The sequence below is a fragment of the Leptonotus elevatus genome, chromosome 2, assembly GCF_054856555.1.
Source record: "Leptonotus elevatus isolate MCC_2025b chromosome 2, RoL_Lele_1.0, whole genome shotgun sequence".
Taxonomy (NCBI): Eukaryota; Metazoa; Chordata; class Actinopteri; order Syngnathiformes; family Syngnathidae; genus Leptonotus; species Leptonotus elevatus.
This window is the reverse complement of record NC_141240.1, coordinates 4,233,749-4,254,759: the sequence shown is the minus strand read 5'-3', so window position 1 is coordinate 4,254,759 and position 21,011 is coordinate 4,233,749. Positions and strand designations below refer to the sequence as shown.

The following is a 21,011-nucleotide window of genomic DNA, read 5'->3' as shown; positions in this document are numbered from 1 at the left end:
ACGTAAATCCCTAAAAAATCAGGTCGCATTTGAATCTTTATGTTCTGCTGCTGCTGCTGCTGCTGCTGCTGCTGCTGCTGATGATGATAATTATGATGATGATGATGTTGATGATGATGATGATGAGGAGGAGGAGGAGGAGGAAGAGGAGGAGGAGGAGGAGGAGGAGGAGGAATTGCGGGGGTGTCCAAACTTCATCCTGGAGGACAATTGTAGTCCACAGCTGAATTTTTCTCTGGCTCGCTGTAATTTAAACACATAAAAAACAATAACCACATCACATGACCAAGAAGGACGGGATGGGACTTTAATTAGATCAAATTTTCCAAAATGAATTATCCCTATAAGGACATGAAACAAGTGGTTTCATCTGTTCTGAGGTTTCAGGAAGACTCTCAATCAGATGTCTCAAAGTTAATTGAGTGGGAGCTGGAGAAAGTCTGGGTGTGTCTGGGATGCATGAAGTATTCCCCAAAAAAAGGAGTTCAAATATTGAGGGGAAAAAATGATGTTATCCAATCTTCTCACTCTTTATTGATAGCAGTTCAGAACAGTAACAATTCTTCTCAGCTCTCTGGTACTTTGCATAAAGGCCAACTTGTCCTTGAGTAATGATTTCTTGAGCAGAACTTACTCTGCGCATTCAAGACAAATTGGAGCCCGTGCTAAAAAAACACACACCAAAAAACTATTAGGCCTATCCAGCTCCTGTTTTTCTTGAAATTTCTTGACGCAGGAGGTTTTGAAATGACCGTGACAGGATATGGTTTCCTTCCTCTTGGTATCACTTCAGAATTTTGTTTCACCAAAAGCTTTCATGATCCTAAACTATAGTAGCCAATAAGTGACAAATAAAAGACAACACAAGACACTCAGAGCAAGGTCATATAAAAAAAGGTAGGGGCCACACTAACAATACATATGATTGTGATTGATATGGCAGCCGTGGCTCAGGGTGTCTAGACGGTCGTCCAGTAACCAAAAGGTTGGCTGTTCGATCCCCGCTCTCCCCGAGTCATGCGTTGTTCACACACATTGCCTCCAGTGCCACTCACACTGGTGTCTGAAAGGTGCAAATGTTTGGTGGTGGTCGGAGGGGCCGCAGGCGCACACTGGCAGCCTCGCTTCCGTCAGCCTGCCCCAGGGCAGCTATGGCTAATTAAGTAGCTTACCACCACTACAGCGTGAATGTGTGAGAACATTAATAATGCACCCACTGTGAAGTGTCTTTGAGTGTCCAAAAAAAAAGCGCTTCATAAATCTAATGCATTATTATTATTAAATTTGATGTCAAGTAAAGGCCGCAAAATCATCTTGCAAATGGCTCTCAGATCACAAGTTTGAAACCCCTGCTCTCAATGAATCTATGGATGCAAATGTAAAAGTGGAAAGTTCACTCTAAAAACAGTTGGGTCAAAAGTAACCGAATTATGGATCAAAAATCTGATCCACTTTATGGGTTGTTTTATTCATAATGACCTAATTTCTTGACCCAAGTAAAGGATCTGACCAATAATTATGAGTTGTTTTACACTAAAAGACCCATTTCTTGACTCAAAGTTGGGTCAAATTGACCCAAGTAGAAGATCGGTACATTTTTTATCCATAATTGGGTTATTTTTGTTAACTGTTTTTAGAGTGTGTGGGTGGTGCTGATTGCTGAATGATAATGTGCCATTTAAAACATCATAGCATCTACATCCCATTAGACTGCAAGGGCTACAATGGCCAGCATAGCAGTAATAAAATAAATAAATAAATAAACAAATAAATAAGTAAATAAATAAATATATACTGGAAAACCTTGCATGAGATGACAATGTTGTGTTTGGACTCAGCTGGTGTTCTCTGAATCTGCCCCCACTTATTCTTCCAAGAGGTGGGCGGTCCCCATGATACATTTCACAGTCAGTAAGTCAAGTAAGAAGTATTAGCGAACGTTATTGTTACTCTGAGTGATCAAAACTGTCCTAAATGGCTAAATGCCTTCTGTCCCTTATAGGTCACAATGTTTAAGCTAATAACCTATTAGCCTGACACAGTTTTTCCATTACAAATTCAAATCCAGACTTTGCGCAACGGATTTTTTTTCTTCATAAAATTCAGGCACATTTCAATTGTCTACATTCTGCATGCCCTTTCTACCATAATTGGCCTTGTTCTGACATTTTTAATAAAATATGCTTTTTTTTTAACTGGCAGGTAACACCCCCACTCTTTAAAGGGTATATCCTTTATAGCCCATTTCTTTCATAACCACACATTTACTGCAGCCCTGTTTTTACAAACATTTAACCCCCCCCCAAAATCATCCTCAGTAACTAAATTGCCTGATGTGGTGACTGGTGAGCAACAGCACCCCCGTGTGGTAGGACGAGAGCATCAACACTTAAGGACTTCATGTCATAAAAATAAAAAATAAAAATGTCTCTTTATTGTGTATTTTACGATGCGGTACACATTAAATATGAATTATTGCAACGAAACATACAAAAACATTGCAAACTGGCAAGGCTTTATTCTCAAATGTGAATCTGAAATGGTGTAATATAAATCATTTCACAGTTAAACACACACACACACACACACACACACACGCACGCACACACACCCCCACACAAAAGGACAGATGTATTATTAAATCCAAGTCTCACAGGTACTGCTATTACTACTAATAATGGTGGTATACAATATTCTTGTATGCTTCTTGGACAAACTCTTACACATTTGCAGTGATTTGGAGCAAGTTTCCATGACATCTGAAATTAAAATATAGTGTTACACTATATAGAGAGTTTACACAACAGTCATTCCCCTCAAAACTGTCATGTTTGCTCCATTTCTGAATTTGACAGCTTTGTGCTTACCCTTCTCGCTTGATGCTGGTCAGCCACGCCACAAAGTCTTTGGCCTTCATTTTATCCAGATGACCAGACAGGTCATTGGTGAACGTTCCCTCGGAATGTCTCTTGTAGTTCTGGATTATGTTTTGTCCCTTTTCCATCTGATACGAATGCCATCTATGGGGAAAAAGCAGAGACTCAAAATACACTTTCTCTATTTATAACAAGCTCAAGACTATTTTTTGATGTTTGCAAACATTTAAGACTTACTGTAAATACCTCGTCAGGTGACTCCGTCTATCCAGCACAACCTCCATACTGGTGGAAAAGAAGATGGGGCCGAGCATGCACCACATGAGAAGGATCATCTTCTGATCACCTGGAAAGGCATTTTTTTAAAGTTGTGGAGTCTTCACTATCTGGAGGTTTTGAAGGATACCAACTCACCTTGGGCAGTCTTTAGTGAAGTGCAACACTGTCTGTTGTACATGAAGCCAGTGAGAAGCTCTGGGAGTGGAAATCTGGTGATATGGTCACTTTATAAAGGCTGCAGGTGTCCTTCAGTGGCCTGCAGACACAGAAGATGACCCTCTTCCTCATTATGGATGGTCGGAAACAAGACGGCGTGGTGTGTTCTCACCACAGGTCAATGGTCACAACTCAGCATGACTTCTTTAGACAGCAGCAGGTGTGAGGAAACAGCACATCCTTAACTGAAGTCTACATTAAATTAGTTTTGTGTGTGTGTGTGTGTGTGTGTGTGTGTGTGTGTGTGTGTGTGTGTGTGTGTGTGTGCGTGGGTGTGTGTGTGCGTGTGTGTTTGCGTGGTCTTGTTTTTTTTTACATAGTGGGGCCAACATTTCAGGATTTCACAGAGTTGTGGGGCCCACCGTCCATGTGGGGCCATTTTGCTGGGCCCCACAAGTTTAGACCTCTTTTTAAGGGTCAAGACTTGGTTTTAGAGTTTTGGTTTGAATTGGTTATGGTTAAGGTTAGGGTAAGGAATAGGGGTAGGCAATCATTTTTAATGGTTGGGGTTAGGGGAAGGGGCTTGGTAAAGCATTGTGTCAATGAGATGGCCCAACAAAGATAGTAAAACAAACTTGTGTGAGTGTGTGTGTGTGCGTGCTGCAGTATTGAGTGCACAGTGGCCGTCACAAGGATCGCAGGCTGCAGGGCCAAGAGACCAATTATTTTTGACGATATGGTGCAATGACAACAAGTGGTATGTCAGGAATTGTCAGGGAGCAGTATGGACACGGGCAAATAATTCTTTACATCCATATCATGGAAGGAGATCCTAAAATCATTACATTTGTATTCAACATTCAAGGAATAGTATTTTCTTTTACTCATTGTGCCCAGGTAAGTGTGGCACAAGCACAACTATCTCATGTACATATTTGCTTTACTTTATTTTTAGCTGGAATCTTATATTCAGTATGTGTCCAATAAAAGCACTCCCATATCCAAAACATGTTTATTAAAATCTAGTGGGTAACAGGACATCACATTGAACCATGCTACTGGCACATTGTCAAAATGTTGCAACATTTCCATGTGTACTTGATGAACATTAGACAGACTGAATGTATTGGTGTGATGTTAGAGATACAGTGTTGATAGTGTTGAACTCATCCAGCTGAGGGTAATGTTTGCCAACACTATCACACAAACTTAGTCGATTCACTTTGAGGATTAGCTGCTATGACTCCAGATGACCACCAGATGTCACCGATGTGATCTATTTTAGAAGGCTTTGACTCTTTTTCCAAATCAATACAGCACACGCCTGAACAGTCCCACAAAGCTTCATCAGTCCATCTCTACCGCTGGATGGTCTTGGCCACTGCGCTACAGCTCAGTTTCAGGGTGTTGCCAATCTTGGGCGATCTTTATTGAGAGCAACAGTTCTTTTGTTTCTTTTCAGTTCTTCAGAGAGTTCTTTGCCATAATGTGCCCTGTTGAGCTTTTTAGTGACCAGTATGATAGTGTGAGAGCTGTAATACCAAATTGAATACACCTGCTCCCTATTAACACCTGCGAACTTGTAACACTAATGAGTCACATGACACCAGGGAGAAAAAATGGTTAATTGACTGCCCTATTGCACATAGTTACTTCGGGGTGTACTCACTTTTGTTGCTATGGGTTTAGCTATTAATGGCTGTATTTTGATGGTTTAATAAATGTACACTTTACCAACTATGGAGAGACAAGAGGTCCCAAAATCAAGATGGCAGACACCTTCAAAGGTGGTTGAGAACCAGATCCTGCCCTCCAAAATGTACACAGTTCAAGTAAATGACCCAACTCAAATGTTTTAAACTGTGCTACGTTTTGGCCACTAGGTGTCAGCCTTGATAAGAGCACCCCATCCAGGTTTCCTTTCTTGCCACTACAACCCTTACATTACAGTAATTCAAGATATACAAATGATTATGTAATGTATTATGGCAGCTGTAAATTAGGTATTATAAAATAAATAAATAAATAAATGGTGATCCGTATAAAGAGGCATAGAAGAGCAAAGAATAGACTTTTGAACTTGTCTAGAATGAATCACTAAAGGCGGAAATATTTAATCAGCTGAATGTGTTGCAGGTGGTCTGATATGCGTGGATGGTACAATAGTAGTAATGGTGTTGAAATGTATGTGTGAGTCTACATTATTTGTAGAGAAGAAAGAAATGGAGTTGAGTGTTGAACTTATCCAGCTGAGGGTCATGTTTCCAGGGGCATAATGCTATTTTCAGAGGCACTTGATTACTTGGTATTGATTGCTACATTAATACCGCATTGATCAACACTTTCCCTTGCACACAGGAGCACTGCTTTATAAATAATATAAAATCAAGTCATTATTGATTTGAGTGGAATTTTATGCTGTTTGTTGTTGTTCCTTTCTGCATTTTATATTGTCATATTTTGTTTAAAATGAATAGTTGTGCTCCACTTATATAATCAAATCAACTATAAGGGGCAATCTGCAAAAGCAAACATAAGAAGCAACATTATTTTCATGCGAAGCAGCAATAGGGCCACCGGCTACACTAAACAACTAACTCAAATAATTGAAACAGTGGTAATATTGAGACAATCACATTTTAATAATCAAATAATATTGCTAAACCAGAGTTAAAATATGAATACATTGGTAATGGCTATGTTACTAAAAACAAAAACAAAACACCCCCGCAAAAAAATAAAAAAATAAAAAGTTTCCTTTTCAAAGTATGTCAAAAGGCCAAAAATGTCAGTGCTGTTTTTGTGTTCCTTACAAGACATCAAAGTGCCTTAGGAAATTGTCCAGTTCCATTCTTATAGGTCGAGAGGAAATTAAAAAATTTAGTCTTTAAGACCAACTATAGAGCAACGTCATTCACTGAGACTGAGAACAGTCAAATGGGAGCTTGTAACGTTCATCATTCTGGCCAGAATAGCAGCTCTATTTTAATCCATTAGGTATTGATTTTTTTAACCGTATAATTTTCTCAACATGTGATACGTTTTCACAAAATCAGGCTTATTCTCCAAAAATGAAAATGAGATATTCATATATTCAAATTCTACAATTAATACCCTTTCAAATGATGTATAATACGTGGTGGTACTTAAAAGAATTGAGAGCAATTTCAATGTTGGCAGTTTGAAATCCCTCGTTTTGAGAAAAATGCATTTAAAGTTTTCTTTAAAAGGTTCATAGCAACCGGTACCTTAGGAAAAATATATTGATCCCAAACTTTGAGGAAGCGTGGGAAGTGTTGGAAAGTCAATTCCAAACCCTTTGAAATCTGACGACGTTTCACATCTCAACTGATGAAATCAGGCAAAAATTTTGATTTTGGCCTCAAGCCCCACTTCATCTTTTGGGCCATCATCTGCCAAATTTTGCTTGTTTAATTCTTGATACGTGTGTGTGTGCACGTTTGTGTGTGTGGGTGTGTGGGTGTGTGTGTGTGTGGGGGTGTGCGTGCGTCCGTGTGTTAATTTTATTGAGGTCAAATTTCACTTAAAACGTTTGTTTCAAAAGATTATTTGCTATGCTGTGACAAGAAAGTTAATTTATATTTTATCATCATGGCAATTACATCTCAAATACATTTTGACCACAAAATAAAAGTATAACATTTTGATGGTTCAAGACAGTTTATTTATTTATTTTTTTGTTCCCCTCAATGTAATACATAAGGAACACATCAGCACTGTAAAGTAATTACAAGTCATTCCAAATATGCACTGCTTTGCATTATGGGGCGGGGATGCCTTAAGGACCATCGCGATTCGCCATAACGTTTCTTCATGTTCCGTATTTCATAGCAAATATTTTCATTTCATCCCACTTAAACGAGCATAAAGTGGAAAACTGTGGTGGGAGTATGCAGACTGATTTGTCAATGACGTACGTGATGTGTTATCAGTAGTTAAAGCAACACAAAATGTATTAAAAACTAACCAGCTATTCTGTGAAATAGTTCATTTCAACTCATCCCAGAAAAAAAAAGTTGTTATTGTACTTTTTATTAATATTTTTGCATTAAGTAGAGTATTGGCCGTTTTTGGACAGTCATGTGATTATCGTGTTATATAGCATGCTTTAAACACGCAAACAATAACATGGCTACCAATGACTACAAAGAGACTCGCGAGGAATTAATGCGACATCAAAGGGGGAATTACGCCCTATTCAAAAAAGCATTTCTTCAAAAGCAGTACAGCCACGGAGGACACGCCAAAGATTTGTGCCCAGCCGAAAGTGAAGATGAAACTGTGGCCAATAAGGAGGACGCATTCAGCAGAAGTTAGTTGTTCAGAAGTTAGGGACCATCTGCAAGTTGCGTGTTACAGAGGTTCAAGTTAATAGTCAAGTCACCCTTGATATTGGTCACTCTGGAAACATAAATTGTGGACGGTCCCTAACCTGGACAGTAAACATTCGGCTGACTTTGCTAGGCCAGCTACATGTTGCTGTGCTCAGTGCGCTTACCCCACATTAGGAGAGACCATTTTCTTGCCCATTATGTCAGCAAACTCCCATTCAAATGAATGAAGGAGGCTGTCATTTACGCACCGGATATGTCGTCACGATCACGTACCCAGGATAATGACGCTGCCTAGTAAATGTTCTTATTTTGATACTTATCGGTTAAAAAAAAAATCAGGGAATAAGATGCCAGAGATATGTAACTGTGTCTTTGTTAAAGAAAGAGATGCTGGAACTGAGTGACGATCAGCCATATTTGGATTATTCGGCGATGTTCAGATCAAATGATGACCTGCTATAAGGTAAGAAAGAGCACGTACAACCGTGTTGCATACATGTGCATCTAGTTATTTAACACGGATGTACATGCGTCTGGTTTCTGTTTGATTTTGTGCTGAGGGACACATTATGGTGTTTGCGACTTTTATTGGTTATTTTGTTATGTTATGTTTTGAAACAGGTGCCCGAGACACGCGTCGCTAGTTAGCAGCTCGGCTAAAAACACGCCCTAGTTACAACACACATTGTCTACAAACTCACTGACCCAAATTTTAACTTTTCTACTGCTGGGAAATAAAAATAGAGACTTTTTTTAAAGAGAAATCTCAAAATCTTTTCTTTTGTCCAAACCATGTATTTTTGCTATTTACTCAAAACTAATCTCCATGACATACGCCTGATTCTGTGAAAACACATCACATATGTGACTCTTTAGGCCTCGATACTCTGACCGACGCCTACTGCCTGTGACGTAGAGGCACATCATGCTGGAAAAATGACAGCCATAGACACCGACACAGACTATTAACTACTTTAAGCGCATGCGTCAGATGTGATACCCCCTCATACCATCGGCAGCGGTAGTCTCACATAGTTAGAAAAAGGAAACCGGAGAGCGGGATACAAAACGTAAACAATGCATAGCTATCGCTCTTTTTTTTCACAATTCACTCACGGTATACCAGTACTCCCATTCAACACACACCCTCGGGTTCTTTACAGAGTATCGTGTAATATAAAAGTAAAATCTACCTGGTAAATCCAGCTGTGTCTCCATGTCTTGCCATAGTTTGGCTTTCATCACTCGATTGACATACGCTTTAACGGCAATGTAATACAATGCCGGTCTCTCTTGAACCATAGCGATGAATTCATCTTATCGATCTTCTGTCCAGACAGACGTTATACGTCCAAATGTGTAGGGTGATCATTTGCGAAATGAGCGAATTCGCAAAGAATTTCCATCCCATGCTGTTTATCTGTACTCGTCACTTCCTTTTCTTGCCCCGTGCGCTAATTTGCTAGCTCACCAGTGATCAAATGTCATGCCTTTCTGATGCCGATTCAATGTTGAATCCGCCAAAAACACCCCCAACTTACAAGATATCACATCCGCAGACAGAGGGAGGGAAATTCAAAACTCAATCCAGTCCAAAATCTGAGACCAATAGTACCTATTGTGAACAGCTAAGGTGTTCATCTGCTAATTGGATGTTTGTGTCATAAATTGTTCAAATAAAAAGGCTTTTGTAAAGATATTTTTGGGCAAAGTGCTACATAGGGCATTTTTCAGTCTTTCAGGGTAATGTTTGTAAAGTGGATGCTGTCCATCACAAATGCTACATGCCACATTAAATAGCTTTTCTGGTGAAGCATAGCAGGTCTTTGAAATGGCGCAGGAGCCGAAACAATAACACCACCACCTCTAACCGTCACGCCGAAGCCTCAATTTATTTAGTCTGTTAATGATAGGCTATCAGATTGCTATCTCCTGCCCGTTCCCCTCTGCTGCTCCCTGCTCTTGCCTGGAGGACTGTTGTTGGAGAGCATCTGGAGACAGACTGTTGAATGGGTTCCATTATTGCTGGGAACTGTGCTTCAGCGACTGCACTGCTACAATCTGCAGGGCTGGCTTGCTTGCTATGCAGGGGTGAAGGGAAAATGAAAAGGCATGGAGACATTTGGGTGTAGTCCAGGAAAACATCCTCTTTTAGACGGTGACATGTAAGAATTAAAAATCAGTCATTTGTACTTGCTCACAATAATAAAATTATCGTGACCTGTTAAGAACAGTCTGGTAACACAAGCAGCCTAAAATAATGTAAAATGTATTTATCATGAGGCAAGCATAGTGTATATGTTATAAAACAAATTACAATATTTAATGAACTGGTTAGACTTCAGTATTGTTTTGTGCTGAATCTTAAACTATTTGTCCCCATTCTTGTGTTTTAATTTACTGGTACTTAAAAATAAACTTTCAGCCTATAGCTACTATAAAACTTCACTAGAGAATGTAGTTAATGTGTAATTGGCAGCGTCCACCCTGGAAATCGAACCCATGTCGCGATTAAGTATCCCGTGTACGAGGGCAAATCAGTTCATCTGGGCAAAATTTCTGGGTCAGGATTATGGCTCGGGGGAGCATTTGATGGATTGTTTTCCTCGACAAGACCCGCCCTACTCTGCCTCCGATTGGTTCATCAGTCCTCATGCTAAACGTTAGCCAATCTAATCAGTGTAAGCAGGGGGTACCAGCCAATTAGAGGCAGAAGAGGGTCGGCCATGGCTAAACCGTGTGCATCAGGGGGGATTTAGAAGTGGGTATACTTAATATTGACTGAAAAAGAAGTGGGTATACTTCTTATACCTGCGTATACCCTGGACTACACCACTGGGGTACAGTGGTATATTCTAGTTGGAGCACCCCAAATGTTTGGAGTTCTACCCAAATGCTGGTAGAAAAATATGGGTTCAGTATCTTGCTCAAAATTACTTCAACATGGGCACAATAGCCAGGTATCAAATCGACAACCTCAGGATTGTGAGACGACCACTCATCCACAGTAAAAATCCCAAAAACAAAAACAAAAAACTATCCAGTATCTAGAGTGATTTTGTGATTGGTTTGATGAGAAGTGTAAACATATAGAGTACCATTTGGTTTATACTAGTGTTGTTCCGATGCAATTTTTTGGCCCCGATACTGATTCTGATACCCAGTTTTGCAGTATCGGCGGATGCTGATACCTTTCCGATATCTAGTTGCTGTTTTTTCTCAACATGAAAACGCTGCCCTGCCATTGGTTCAGAGCATTCAAGGGCCAACAGGATATCTTGACTTGGCATGCAATGAACATGTGACACGCCAGTGAATGTCGTGCACGAGCAAGACACAAGATGCTGCATCCAAAGTCATATATTAGCGTCGGAAATAATGGCATCGGCATATTACTTCCCAGTGAACACGTACAATTGGGGCCCATATAGGCACCACTTGGTCTAGTTGGGCTTTGGCTGGATATGGGCTTGGAGTGGGCTTCATTGTTGGGCCCCACTTTGGCAGTAGGCGGGCAGTAGATGAGAGAAACTAAGTAAGGGCAATAAGTGGGCTCTAGCTGGGCTTCACTCCAAAATATCAAAATTTTGCAAAATAACAGCATGCACGATAGAGCTTATAGGCGGTGGGCCAAGGCAACATATCTGCTTTAGTTTTTTAGATCAATGATCCCTGGTGAGGAAAAACCTGGATCGTCTTTGTTTTGAATTTTTTTCTGAATCAGATTTTGTTTGTTGGCACTCAAAATTATTGCACATTTTCCCCAAATCAAGTTGTAAATTTCATTAAACGTGCAGGCAACACTGCAGACTACTATGTCAGTCAAACCAATAGCATGCAACGCTACAAATCACGTGATGTTATTCAGCCAATCTCAGACGTCGATATGCAACAGCTGTTGGTCACAACAACAGCTGAGCTGTGCGTGGTCATGCTACACGAAAAAAACAATGCATAAAATATGTGCAAAAGGCGCAGCTTCTACGTTTGCAGATGAGTATGCATATTTTTGGAAAACATTCGTGATGCTATTTATAAGTTGTATAAAGTTTGTCGATGTAAATGACGAGTAAACGTGTTAATGTATGTATGCATGTATCTTAGGATATATGTTGTTTACAAGTCTTGCTCAAGCACTTGTGAAGCTTGAGACCTGAAGCTATATTTCTTTGTCTCGGGGTCGTGGGGGGAGCTGGGGCTGTGGGCCGGTGGGGTGCCTGGTGGGCCTGCCGTGCACCGTTCTGCTGCGTTGGGCTTGGGGCACGGTCAGTGTTCGGGTGGACGGCGCTCCTGGCTCCTGGGGTTGCTGTCCGGCCGGTGGCCCCTGCGGGGCCCGGGGGTTGTGCCTTGGCGTTGCCGTGGCCTGGGGGGCCCTGTCGGGTTGTGCTTACTCTGTCCTGGCCGGGGTTGACGGCTCCCTCTTTGGTGGAGGTTTTCATGCATGCCAGATCCACCACATCAGCATCTACCGAAATTCAAACATAATCTGCTTCTTCCTCTAGTCGTTGAATCGGTGGAGGCTGATGTCTGTGGATCTCACTCTGCTGCATCTATCCTTCCTTCCTTTCCTCAGTCTTTCCTTTGGTCTCCCTAATTTGTTGGAATTTAGATGTTTCTGGGGTTTGTGAAAGATTCTGGTTGGTAACCCGGTGGGTAGAAGGTGATGCCTGGTCGGTGCTGGATTTCACTTTTCTTTCTTTTCTTTGATCCTTCCTCGGGTCTCCTGACAACCTCACGACTCTAGCTGGATTCTGAAGTATTCGGTTTAGGTGAACGGTATGGGATTTTAAATAGGTTTTAGGTGAATTAATGAGTACACACTCACATGCACACACATATGCACACACACACCCGCACATGCACATACTCACTCACATACAAAGAGAAAGCAATGATGATGACATGTCGAATCGGTAAGATTACCGAATGAACAATACTGAGCTCTGGCTCAAGAACCCCCCCAAACATAGTTTGTTTTCTTACAAGAGCAATGCACCAGCTCGAGTATTGGCTTTGGAGCTGGAGGGAGTGATCGTCCAGTCCATTCATTCACCATCGCAGCAGACCTGTCCAGGATTACGAACACTGCGGCAATGGTTAAAAAAGGACAAATATTTTCACTGCATCTATGGTGATTTATAGCCTGCAGCAGCAACAGCAAGATCGACGCCTGTTGGAGACGCAAAAGTAGTGAGTAACTGTTCAGCTAGTATTACTTCAACTAATTGAACTTGGGAGGGCCCATTATCGTTGCAGCTTACCACCCGCATGACGGTTGCTATTTTTAGAACATTTAGGACATGTACGTCACTACCCTGGCTACGTCACCCCGCAAAGGAATATTCCTTCACTTTAAATCATCATTTTGGGGGTATATGGTTTTTGCTGAGCAGGAAGGTTTAATATGTAACTAGCAACATAATGTACAGTGCTCAGCGTAAAAAAAAAAGAAGAGTACACCCCCTTTGAAAAATAAATTTTTAATCTCTCAATGAATACAAAAACAAATGAGAAAGAGTTTTCTTTAAGTAACACCCATTTCTAATCACCTTTCTGCTTGATACCTGTGTAATGAATAATGAGACTCACCTGTAGACACTTGTATAGTCTAAAATTTGGGCTTTGCTCCAGAGATGTTCTGTGGGGTGTACTCATTTTTGCATCACCCTTATTTGAGTAAAACTGAAAATTGTGTTCTTTAATTCATATTATTAACCTTACTTTCAAGTTATAAGTCAAACAGATGTTATATAAATTTAGTCTTGTCATCATTTGGGAAATTGTTTTTGTGTTAATTGACATTGTTCAAAGTGTTATTTTTCAAAGGGGGTGTACTCATTTATCCTGTGCACTGTACAATAGTGGGGTAGAGAGTGCAGTATTTGCCTTAGAGATACAGCGGAGCAGACAAAATCCTCAAATTTCTATATTAGCACTTGAGTATACCACTGAATAAGAAGCCTTATACTGTGTTGTGCGTGTTTGTTTCAGAATGAAACAGGGATGCTGTGAGAGTTACAACATTATGTCATGCAATTTTAAGGAAAAGTACTATATTGGGATTTATAGGTCTGCCTTTAAAATGATCTGTCTTTTTTTGGGGAGGGAATTTTTATGTACTAGTAGTATCGTATCTGGTATCAGTATCTGTGACTATTCAGCAGTTGAGTATTGGTATTGGTCTGGAAAAAAAAAACGGAATTGAACATCCCTATTTAAAATATATGTATCAGTCTTCTCATTCGAAAGGGCCCTATGCCTACCTTTGCCTAGGGCCCCAAATGTCTTAAATCCGCCCCTGGTTAAAAGGTGATTCACAAAGAATACACTAAAATTATTACGTGATATTTAAAAAATTAAAACCAATAGAAAACTCTAGCTTGGATACACACCGGCAGCACAGACAACATCAAGCCCATATGAGAATTCCTCCCAAACCTCAGGATGTCGCGGTCCTTCGTGTTGTTGATTGCAGCTGTTATTTGATCTTTTATGTCATTGATATTTGCTGGAAGTGTTGGAACATCAACTTTGTCTTTAACATAACTCCCACCCCCAAAAACATGAAGTCACACACAGTGAGGTCCGGGTATCTAGCACCTCTTCTACCAATTCCGCGCTGATAAGCTTGAACACCCGAGATCTGCTCCAACGTATTGAAAAATGAATTATCGAATAACAGCTGCAGAATCAACATGGTGGACCATGAGTCGCTTTTAAGAAGAATTCTCATATCAGCTTGATGTTGTCCGTACTGCCAGTGGTAGCCACACTGGGCACTTGTAAAACATGAAATAAAAACTTGAAGGTGTATACAGAGATGGGAAATTCAGGTCCAGAAAGTAAAAACCCTGCCACATTTTGGCTTAAGCCACAGGTGCTTCTATTCAACTGGCAGGTAAACAAGGTCGGGTGAGTAGAAGCACCTGTGGCTACAGCAAAAATGTGGCAGGGTTTTTATTTTCTCGAACGATATTTACCATCTCTGGTATGTACAACACGTGTCCAAGGGAGAGTTTTCTATTTTATTTTTTATTTTTTAAATATTGGGTGATGATTTTGCCGTATTCTTTTTGAATCACCCTGTAGTTAAGTCAAGACAAGTCAAGTCAAGTTTATTTATATAGCCCTTAATCACACAAGAGTCTCGAAGGGCTTTACATGCCCTCAGTTGACAAATATCAACGACATCCCCTAATCGAACCACAAGAGGGCAAAAAAAACAAAAAACATCAGGGGAAAAATAAGAAACCTTGAGAAGGGACCGCAAATGTGGTAATCCCCCTTCCAGGAAGACCAGGCTGCAATGGATGCCGAATGGGCAACAATTTACATAGTTTGTAATACTAAACAATATTAAGTAGAATAGTGCGAAAGTCCATTGAAGTTGAAGCACTGCAAGAAGACATCGTCAGGTAAGTGGGTCCTCATCCAAATCCAGCCCGGTTGGTCGGGGAAGCTATCTCCATGGCAGCAACTTCAAGGTTATGGTTCGCCCCATATCTCGTCCCAATCAACCAGTGCAGAACCTGTAAAGCAGCATCCAAATCGGTCATTGACACCGAATTCCCTCTCCAAGCTGTAGTGAAGGGAAAAAAAGTCACCAGGTCCACATAATTTAGCCAAGTGCAAGAGTTAAAATTTCAGAATGAAATTTTTGGGACTAGATTTCAACTCCTGAAGTGTATTTTAATATTTTCAGAGTTATATAGCGCCCAAAACTAGGTGTTATTTTACAGAATTGTAGATTAGAGATTTAATTAAACTCCACCTTCACACCAGTGCTTTTCAGTTTTAGAGATAATTTGGTGCCATTTTTCTTTTCCTGGCTCGTCACAGGAACCACTGACATTCGATCAAAAGGAATTTGTCCACTGGAAGTCATTTTCTCTTAAATGCATTTATGACATCAATTTTGTCAAGTGGCTTTGTAGCTCAGTGCTTAGGGTGTCTGACTTTGAATCCATGGTACCCTGGTTTAAATCCCTCTCATGATAGTCAGTTTTTAGGAGTCAACTTTTAACTGGGACCCAGCTGGGAAGCCCAGATGGGGCCCATTTACCAGCTCATTCCATACCCATGTGGGTTTTAGCTAGGGCCCATATGAGGCCCACCTTGAGCCCTCTGGGCTTGCCCACATGGATCCTTGGCCCAAATTAACTGGGACCCATTCACCAGCCCATATTCAACTCACATGGGTGTGTTGGCAGGGTGGAAGAGTTTTGAACGTGTAGTTGTAAATGTGTGACTGTTGAATTGTGTGTTTGTGTCTGTGCAGGTGAGATGCGATTGACCTGGGGAAGGTAATGGGATTGTGAATGTCTGCCATGGAGGAGTGATAATTCAAATGTGTGTTTGCCACACGCTTGCATTATCGTTTGTCAACTATCTTCATCAGTCATTGATTGACATGACCATGTAAGGCATGATGACCATGTCATTTGCTGTTAATTCCTAATTGAGGATGCATAGAAATGTCACACCCATTTTACTTGATTATCAGACTTCTTCCTGACTGTTGATAGGTTTTGGATTTGATTCGGCTCAGGCCTTTTTATGTGGAGTTTAATGTGGCCTCCTCCTACACTCCAAAAACAAACACATTAGGGTAATTAAGGATGACATCTTCCATGAGTGTACATGCTTGTTTGTCTATATTGCATGTACCCTGCTGTTTGGGGACCAGTCCAGGCTGTATGCTTTCTTATGCTCAAAGTCAGCTGGGATAGGCTCTAGCTCAACCGTGACCCTAGTGTGGATAAACGCTATATAGAAAAATGGAATGAGGGATATAGGGTGGTGAACATTTTAAGTGTACGGTCTAAATAAGACTTTCAGACTTGAGGTGAACCTGATGATGCATTGTTCCCTCAAATAAAAACAGAAAGTAAAGTCCTTATCAGTGTTTGGGAGATTTATTTTTCTAGTGTACCACACTAGTTCCTGCTGCCCACCAGCACCTGACGATTGGCGGCTGAGCAAGGACACTAACTTAATTGATTCAAGACTTTCTTTTTTCTCCTGTTGTTGTCATCTCATATTTAATTTCCTAGTAAATCCTTACGAATGCTTGAGTGGGCTTTCTGTGAATCCACCTCCTTCTGTCCATGCTCAAAATCATCATATCGTTGCATAAGCCCTATATGTATCTCATTGCGCTTTGATTTGGACAGCAGAAATGCTAGATTAGTCAAGCAGATTATCCACTCATCTCTAAAGATCATGCATCCAGGGCTTCTCATAATTGCCACTTGGGTCTTTCGCTTACCCACGTTCATGGGGAGACACAAGCTTCCTCAATGCCATTCGGGTATGCTTATTAAAAATGCGAGCGACCGTGCTTTTTTCCCTTCTTTGTGCCTCTTCCCATTGTGCTCCAGCTGATTGATGCTGACTTGGGTCACCTAAGCCCATGCGAGGGATCACGGCACAGTGCTCAGGGGGCTAAATGTTTACATGCATTCATTTGATTTTACCCAAGGGTCTGCCAGCTCAATCCAGGGTCATCTTGTGGAACAGCACACTTGGCCATATGCCATGATTTTCTCCACTGGCGGCCGGGCCAACTGACTTGTGACTTGTTAGGGAGAATAAATAGTCTTTGTGGGCGGCCGGGCTCCTGTTGCTGTTATGACTTGGCTCTTAACATGAAGAGGTCACTCAAAGTGGAAACTTGAAATGTTGGCCCTCTACGGACTTGACAGAAAAATAGGTTGCTCCATTTTCTTCAGTGTTTAAGATTTGACAGCAAAGAGCAAAGATGAAGAAGTTGGAAATGGTAGCTGCATGGATAGAAGCTTTTAAACATTGCTCAGGGCAGGCAATAAGGAAACATCTCTAGTGTGTGATTTTTATATGAAAACTGACTGCTGCATGCGAGAGTTGAGCCAAAGAAAAAAACTTTTAATGTTAGATCAACTTCATGGGCTTCATGTGCACATGGCTATGGCATGATAACAGGGAGATAGAATGTAGGGTTGCAGTTATCAAATATTTCAGTATTCCAGTAGCCTATCCCACTGAAAATTATGTACTATAATCATGTAATCGGATAAAGTAGAATTTTATTTGATACATTTCACTTGATAGCAATCAGTTGGTTTCATTTTTCATGTAAACAACAGTTTATATTTCTCAAATTCACTGTATATGCGCATGTATTTATTTGAGGTGTCAGTCGATTAATTTTTTAATCGTATTTAATCGCATGACTTCAAAAATTAACTCACAATTAATCACAAATGAATTGCATATTTTACATCTCAATTTATCTCTAAATTTATAATAAAGTGTACAATTTTTATTTCTTAATTTTTCATACTCTTGTTAACATAAAAGTGGCAAGAAATGTTAACCTAACAGAAATATGGTTGCATTTTTTAGTCATTGAATCAGTAATTTCATAACAATTCATACATTAAAAAATAAAATAAAAATAGGTACTTTACTGTAAAAAAACAAAAACAAAAAAAACTAGTGTGACATTGATTTGTGTTGTCATTTTTCTGTCATTACATGGCATAATTGCGTTTGTAAGACACTGGTGACAGCTCAGTGCATTTTTCTTTTCAGATTAAGAGCTAAACTAATTTTTATTTTTTATTTTTTTTTCCTATTTTTTTTTTTTTGAAGTAACTTGTGAAATCCTGCAATTTTGAAAACTGTAAAATACAACTTGACCCCAGTCCCCACTAATATATGCAATGTTACTTAATTAATTACTGCTAAATTGTGTTACAGTGACTCCTTTGCACAACGTAGCAAATGGATTTATTTATTCGTTAAATAAATTCGTTAATTTATTTCGTTAAGTTCAATACGGATGCACATTGTAAAATGACTCAACTTTACTGGAAACGAAACATAAAAGATATTTTCATATTAAGAGCTCTCAAATTTTTTACATGAAGTAACTTGGCAACTTCTGCACATTCTTAAAATTGTAAAATACAACTTGATGCCAGTCCCCACAAATATATGCATTATTATTTAATTTATTACTGCTAAATTGTGTTATAGTGACTCCTTTGAATGACGCTGAGTGCTTTTATTTTGTTAAGTTTTCGGATGAGCTTTGATATGCGCAAAGTGTTACTACAGTGTTACAAAGTTTTACTACAAGTCAGAACCGCTGGCGCTCTGCTGCAAGCAGCCAAGAGCATGGTTTGCAAATCCCCTTTTTGTTTGATTGAAAATAAAGACACATTTCTCTCCATATGAGAGTGCCACCGACACCTCTTGCTGGTGTCCAGCAATGTTTTGAATAATTGTACATCTTAGAGTAGTTTTATGATACCTTATATGTTTTTCTTGTTCTTCAGTAACATATTGAAGTATCTGTACTCCTATTCTTCTTTTCCTTTCGGCTTTTCCCTTCAGGGGCCACCACAACGAATCAGTTGCCTCCATCTAACCCTGTCAACTGCATCCTCTGCTCTTAGACCAACTTCCTTCATGTCCTCTTTAACTACATCCATAAACCTCCTATTTGGTCTCCCTCTAGACCTTCTGTCTGGCATTTGGAAACTCAGTATCCTTCTGCCACTATACTCACTATCTCTCCTCTGGACATGTCCAAAGCATCTCAGTCTGGCCTCTCTGACTTTATCTCCAAGGCCTCTAACATGTGCTGTCCCTCTGATGTACTCAGAGGGACAGCAGATGTACTCTACCTGTGTACTCCTACCTCCACTCTTGTAAGTCACTCTATGTTTCTGGAAGAAAGTAATCATGACAGCCATTTCCATTCTTTTTGCAAAGTCAACCACCATCTGTCCTTCTGCGTTCCTCTCCTGGATACCAAACTTGCCCATCACCTCCTCATCACCCGTTTTCTGCACCAACGTGCCCATTGAAGTCTACACCAATGACAACTCTCTCACTCTCTGCATCATTTCATCAAAGTCCAACCAAAATTGTCCTTCTCCTCCAGCTCACATCCTACTTGTGGCCCATACCCACTAAGAACATTGATCATCACACCTTCGATTCCTAGCTTCAGGCTCATCACTCTATCGTTATACTCTTTTTACCTCCAGGACGTTCCTAACAAACTTCCCCTTCACTATAACTCCGACTCCATTTCTCTTCCTATCTACACCATGATAGAACAACTTGAACCCTGCACCTAAACTTCTAGCTTTGCTCCCTTTCCACCTGGTCTCCTGAACACATAGTATGTCCACCTTCCTCCTCCGCGTCATGTCAACCAGCTCTCTACCTGTCATTGTTCCAACTTTTAAAGTCCCTACTCTCAGTCCTAGACTCTTGGTGTTCCTCTTCTCTTTCTTCCTACGAACACACCTTCCTCCTCTTCTTCTTCGACCAACAGTAGTCCAGTTTCCATTGGCCCCCTGTAGGTCAACAGCACCGATGGTGGTCGTTGTTAACCCGGGCCTCAACAGATCCGGTATGGAAGTCATATATTTGATTCACATGTTTGATTTGGCCAAAGTTTTTACGTCGGATTCCCTTCCTGACACAACCCTGGCACAAGAAGACTGTACAAGTAGCTGTACTCCTATTATAAACATAAAAAAGTTTTTTACTGTGAGTAAATCTTTAAGCAGCTAGTAATTTTAACCTGAACTTTCATACTCTAGATTATTATACTTTCTTGCAAAATTTCAGGAGTTATACAATCATGTATGCTTTGCAAACAGTAAATCAGGCACCTACGCTGTTAGTTACTCATTACTCACAGTACTGACGTTTTGCAAGTACTTTTTTTTCTCTTTCTATATACACTTATCTTAATATCTAGCATAATTTTCCAATGTAACATTACTCTTATTTGAGTATATATATTGGCTACTCTGCACCTCTGCCTTTGACATGCTAGTCTGTCAGTGTCACAGAGATGTGAACAGTGTCACTGTCAGCAAGCCATTTTATTAAACACAAGTAACTAGGACAAATGTTATAACGGGTTGTTGTCATATTAAGTAAACTTAATCTCAAAAGTTTGAATATCTTGCTACTAGGTGGAAGAAATTGCCCACAAAAGGATAACCATGATGAGCATGCAGCCAAGGGACGAGGGATGAGACAGCTGATCTTCAAATCAATGTTGACACAACCACAGCAACAGATGCAGCAACAGCTCTTCTGGACCTTTCATCAAATAAAACATTTCAAATTCCTCTTTTTATTGAATGACACTTTCTTCGCTTTGAACATAGTATTTAATACTTTTTTCAATAACTCTTGATGTGGTCTAACTTGTACTCAATATTTCGAACTCAAAATTTGAAGATGTCTAGGAAGCATAATTTCTTCATATTCTGGGCAAACAGGAAACACTGCAAGGATCTTCAGTTGCTGGACTTGACCCTCGCTTTGATGT

General features: G+C 40.2%; 1 protein-coding gene and 1 long non-coding RNA gene across 2 annotated transcripts; one reads left to right on the top strand and one right to left on the bottom strand.

The window, feature by feature from the left end:
- Positions 1-2,511: 2,511 nt before the first annotated feature.
- LOC147178203 (glucagon-2-like) lies at positions 2,512-3,483 on the bottom strand. The gene is made up of 4 exons (XM_086070106.1): positions 3,291-3,483; positions 3,123-3,222; positions 2,868-3,020; positions 2,512-2,759 (listed from the first exon to the last, which is right to left on the bottom strand). Exons 1-4 carry the CDS (start codon positions 3,331-3,333, stop codon positions 2,720-2,722), a joined length of 336 nt encoding a protein of 111 aa, XP_085926232.1. The 5' UTR covers positions 3,334-3,483; the 3' UTR covers positions 2,512-2,719.
- A 4,310-nt stretch (positions 3,484-7,793) lies between these two features.
- Positions 7,794-20,749, top strand: LOC147178202 (uncharacterized). Its single transcript, XR_015093976.1, has 3 exons — positions 7,794-7,960; positions 8,048-8,129; positions 20,650-20,749. It is a non-coding gene; the product is annotated as an uncharacterized LOC147178202 (long non-coding RNA).
- Positions 20,750-21,011: the final 262 nt, after the last annotated feature.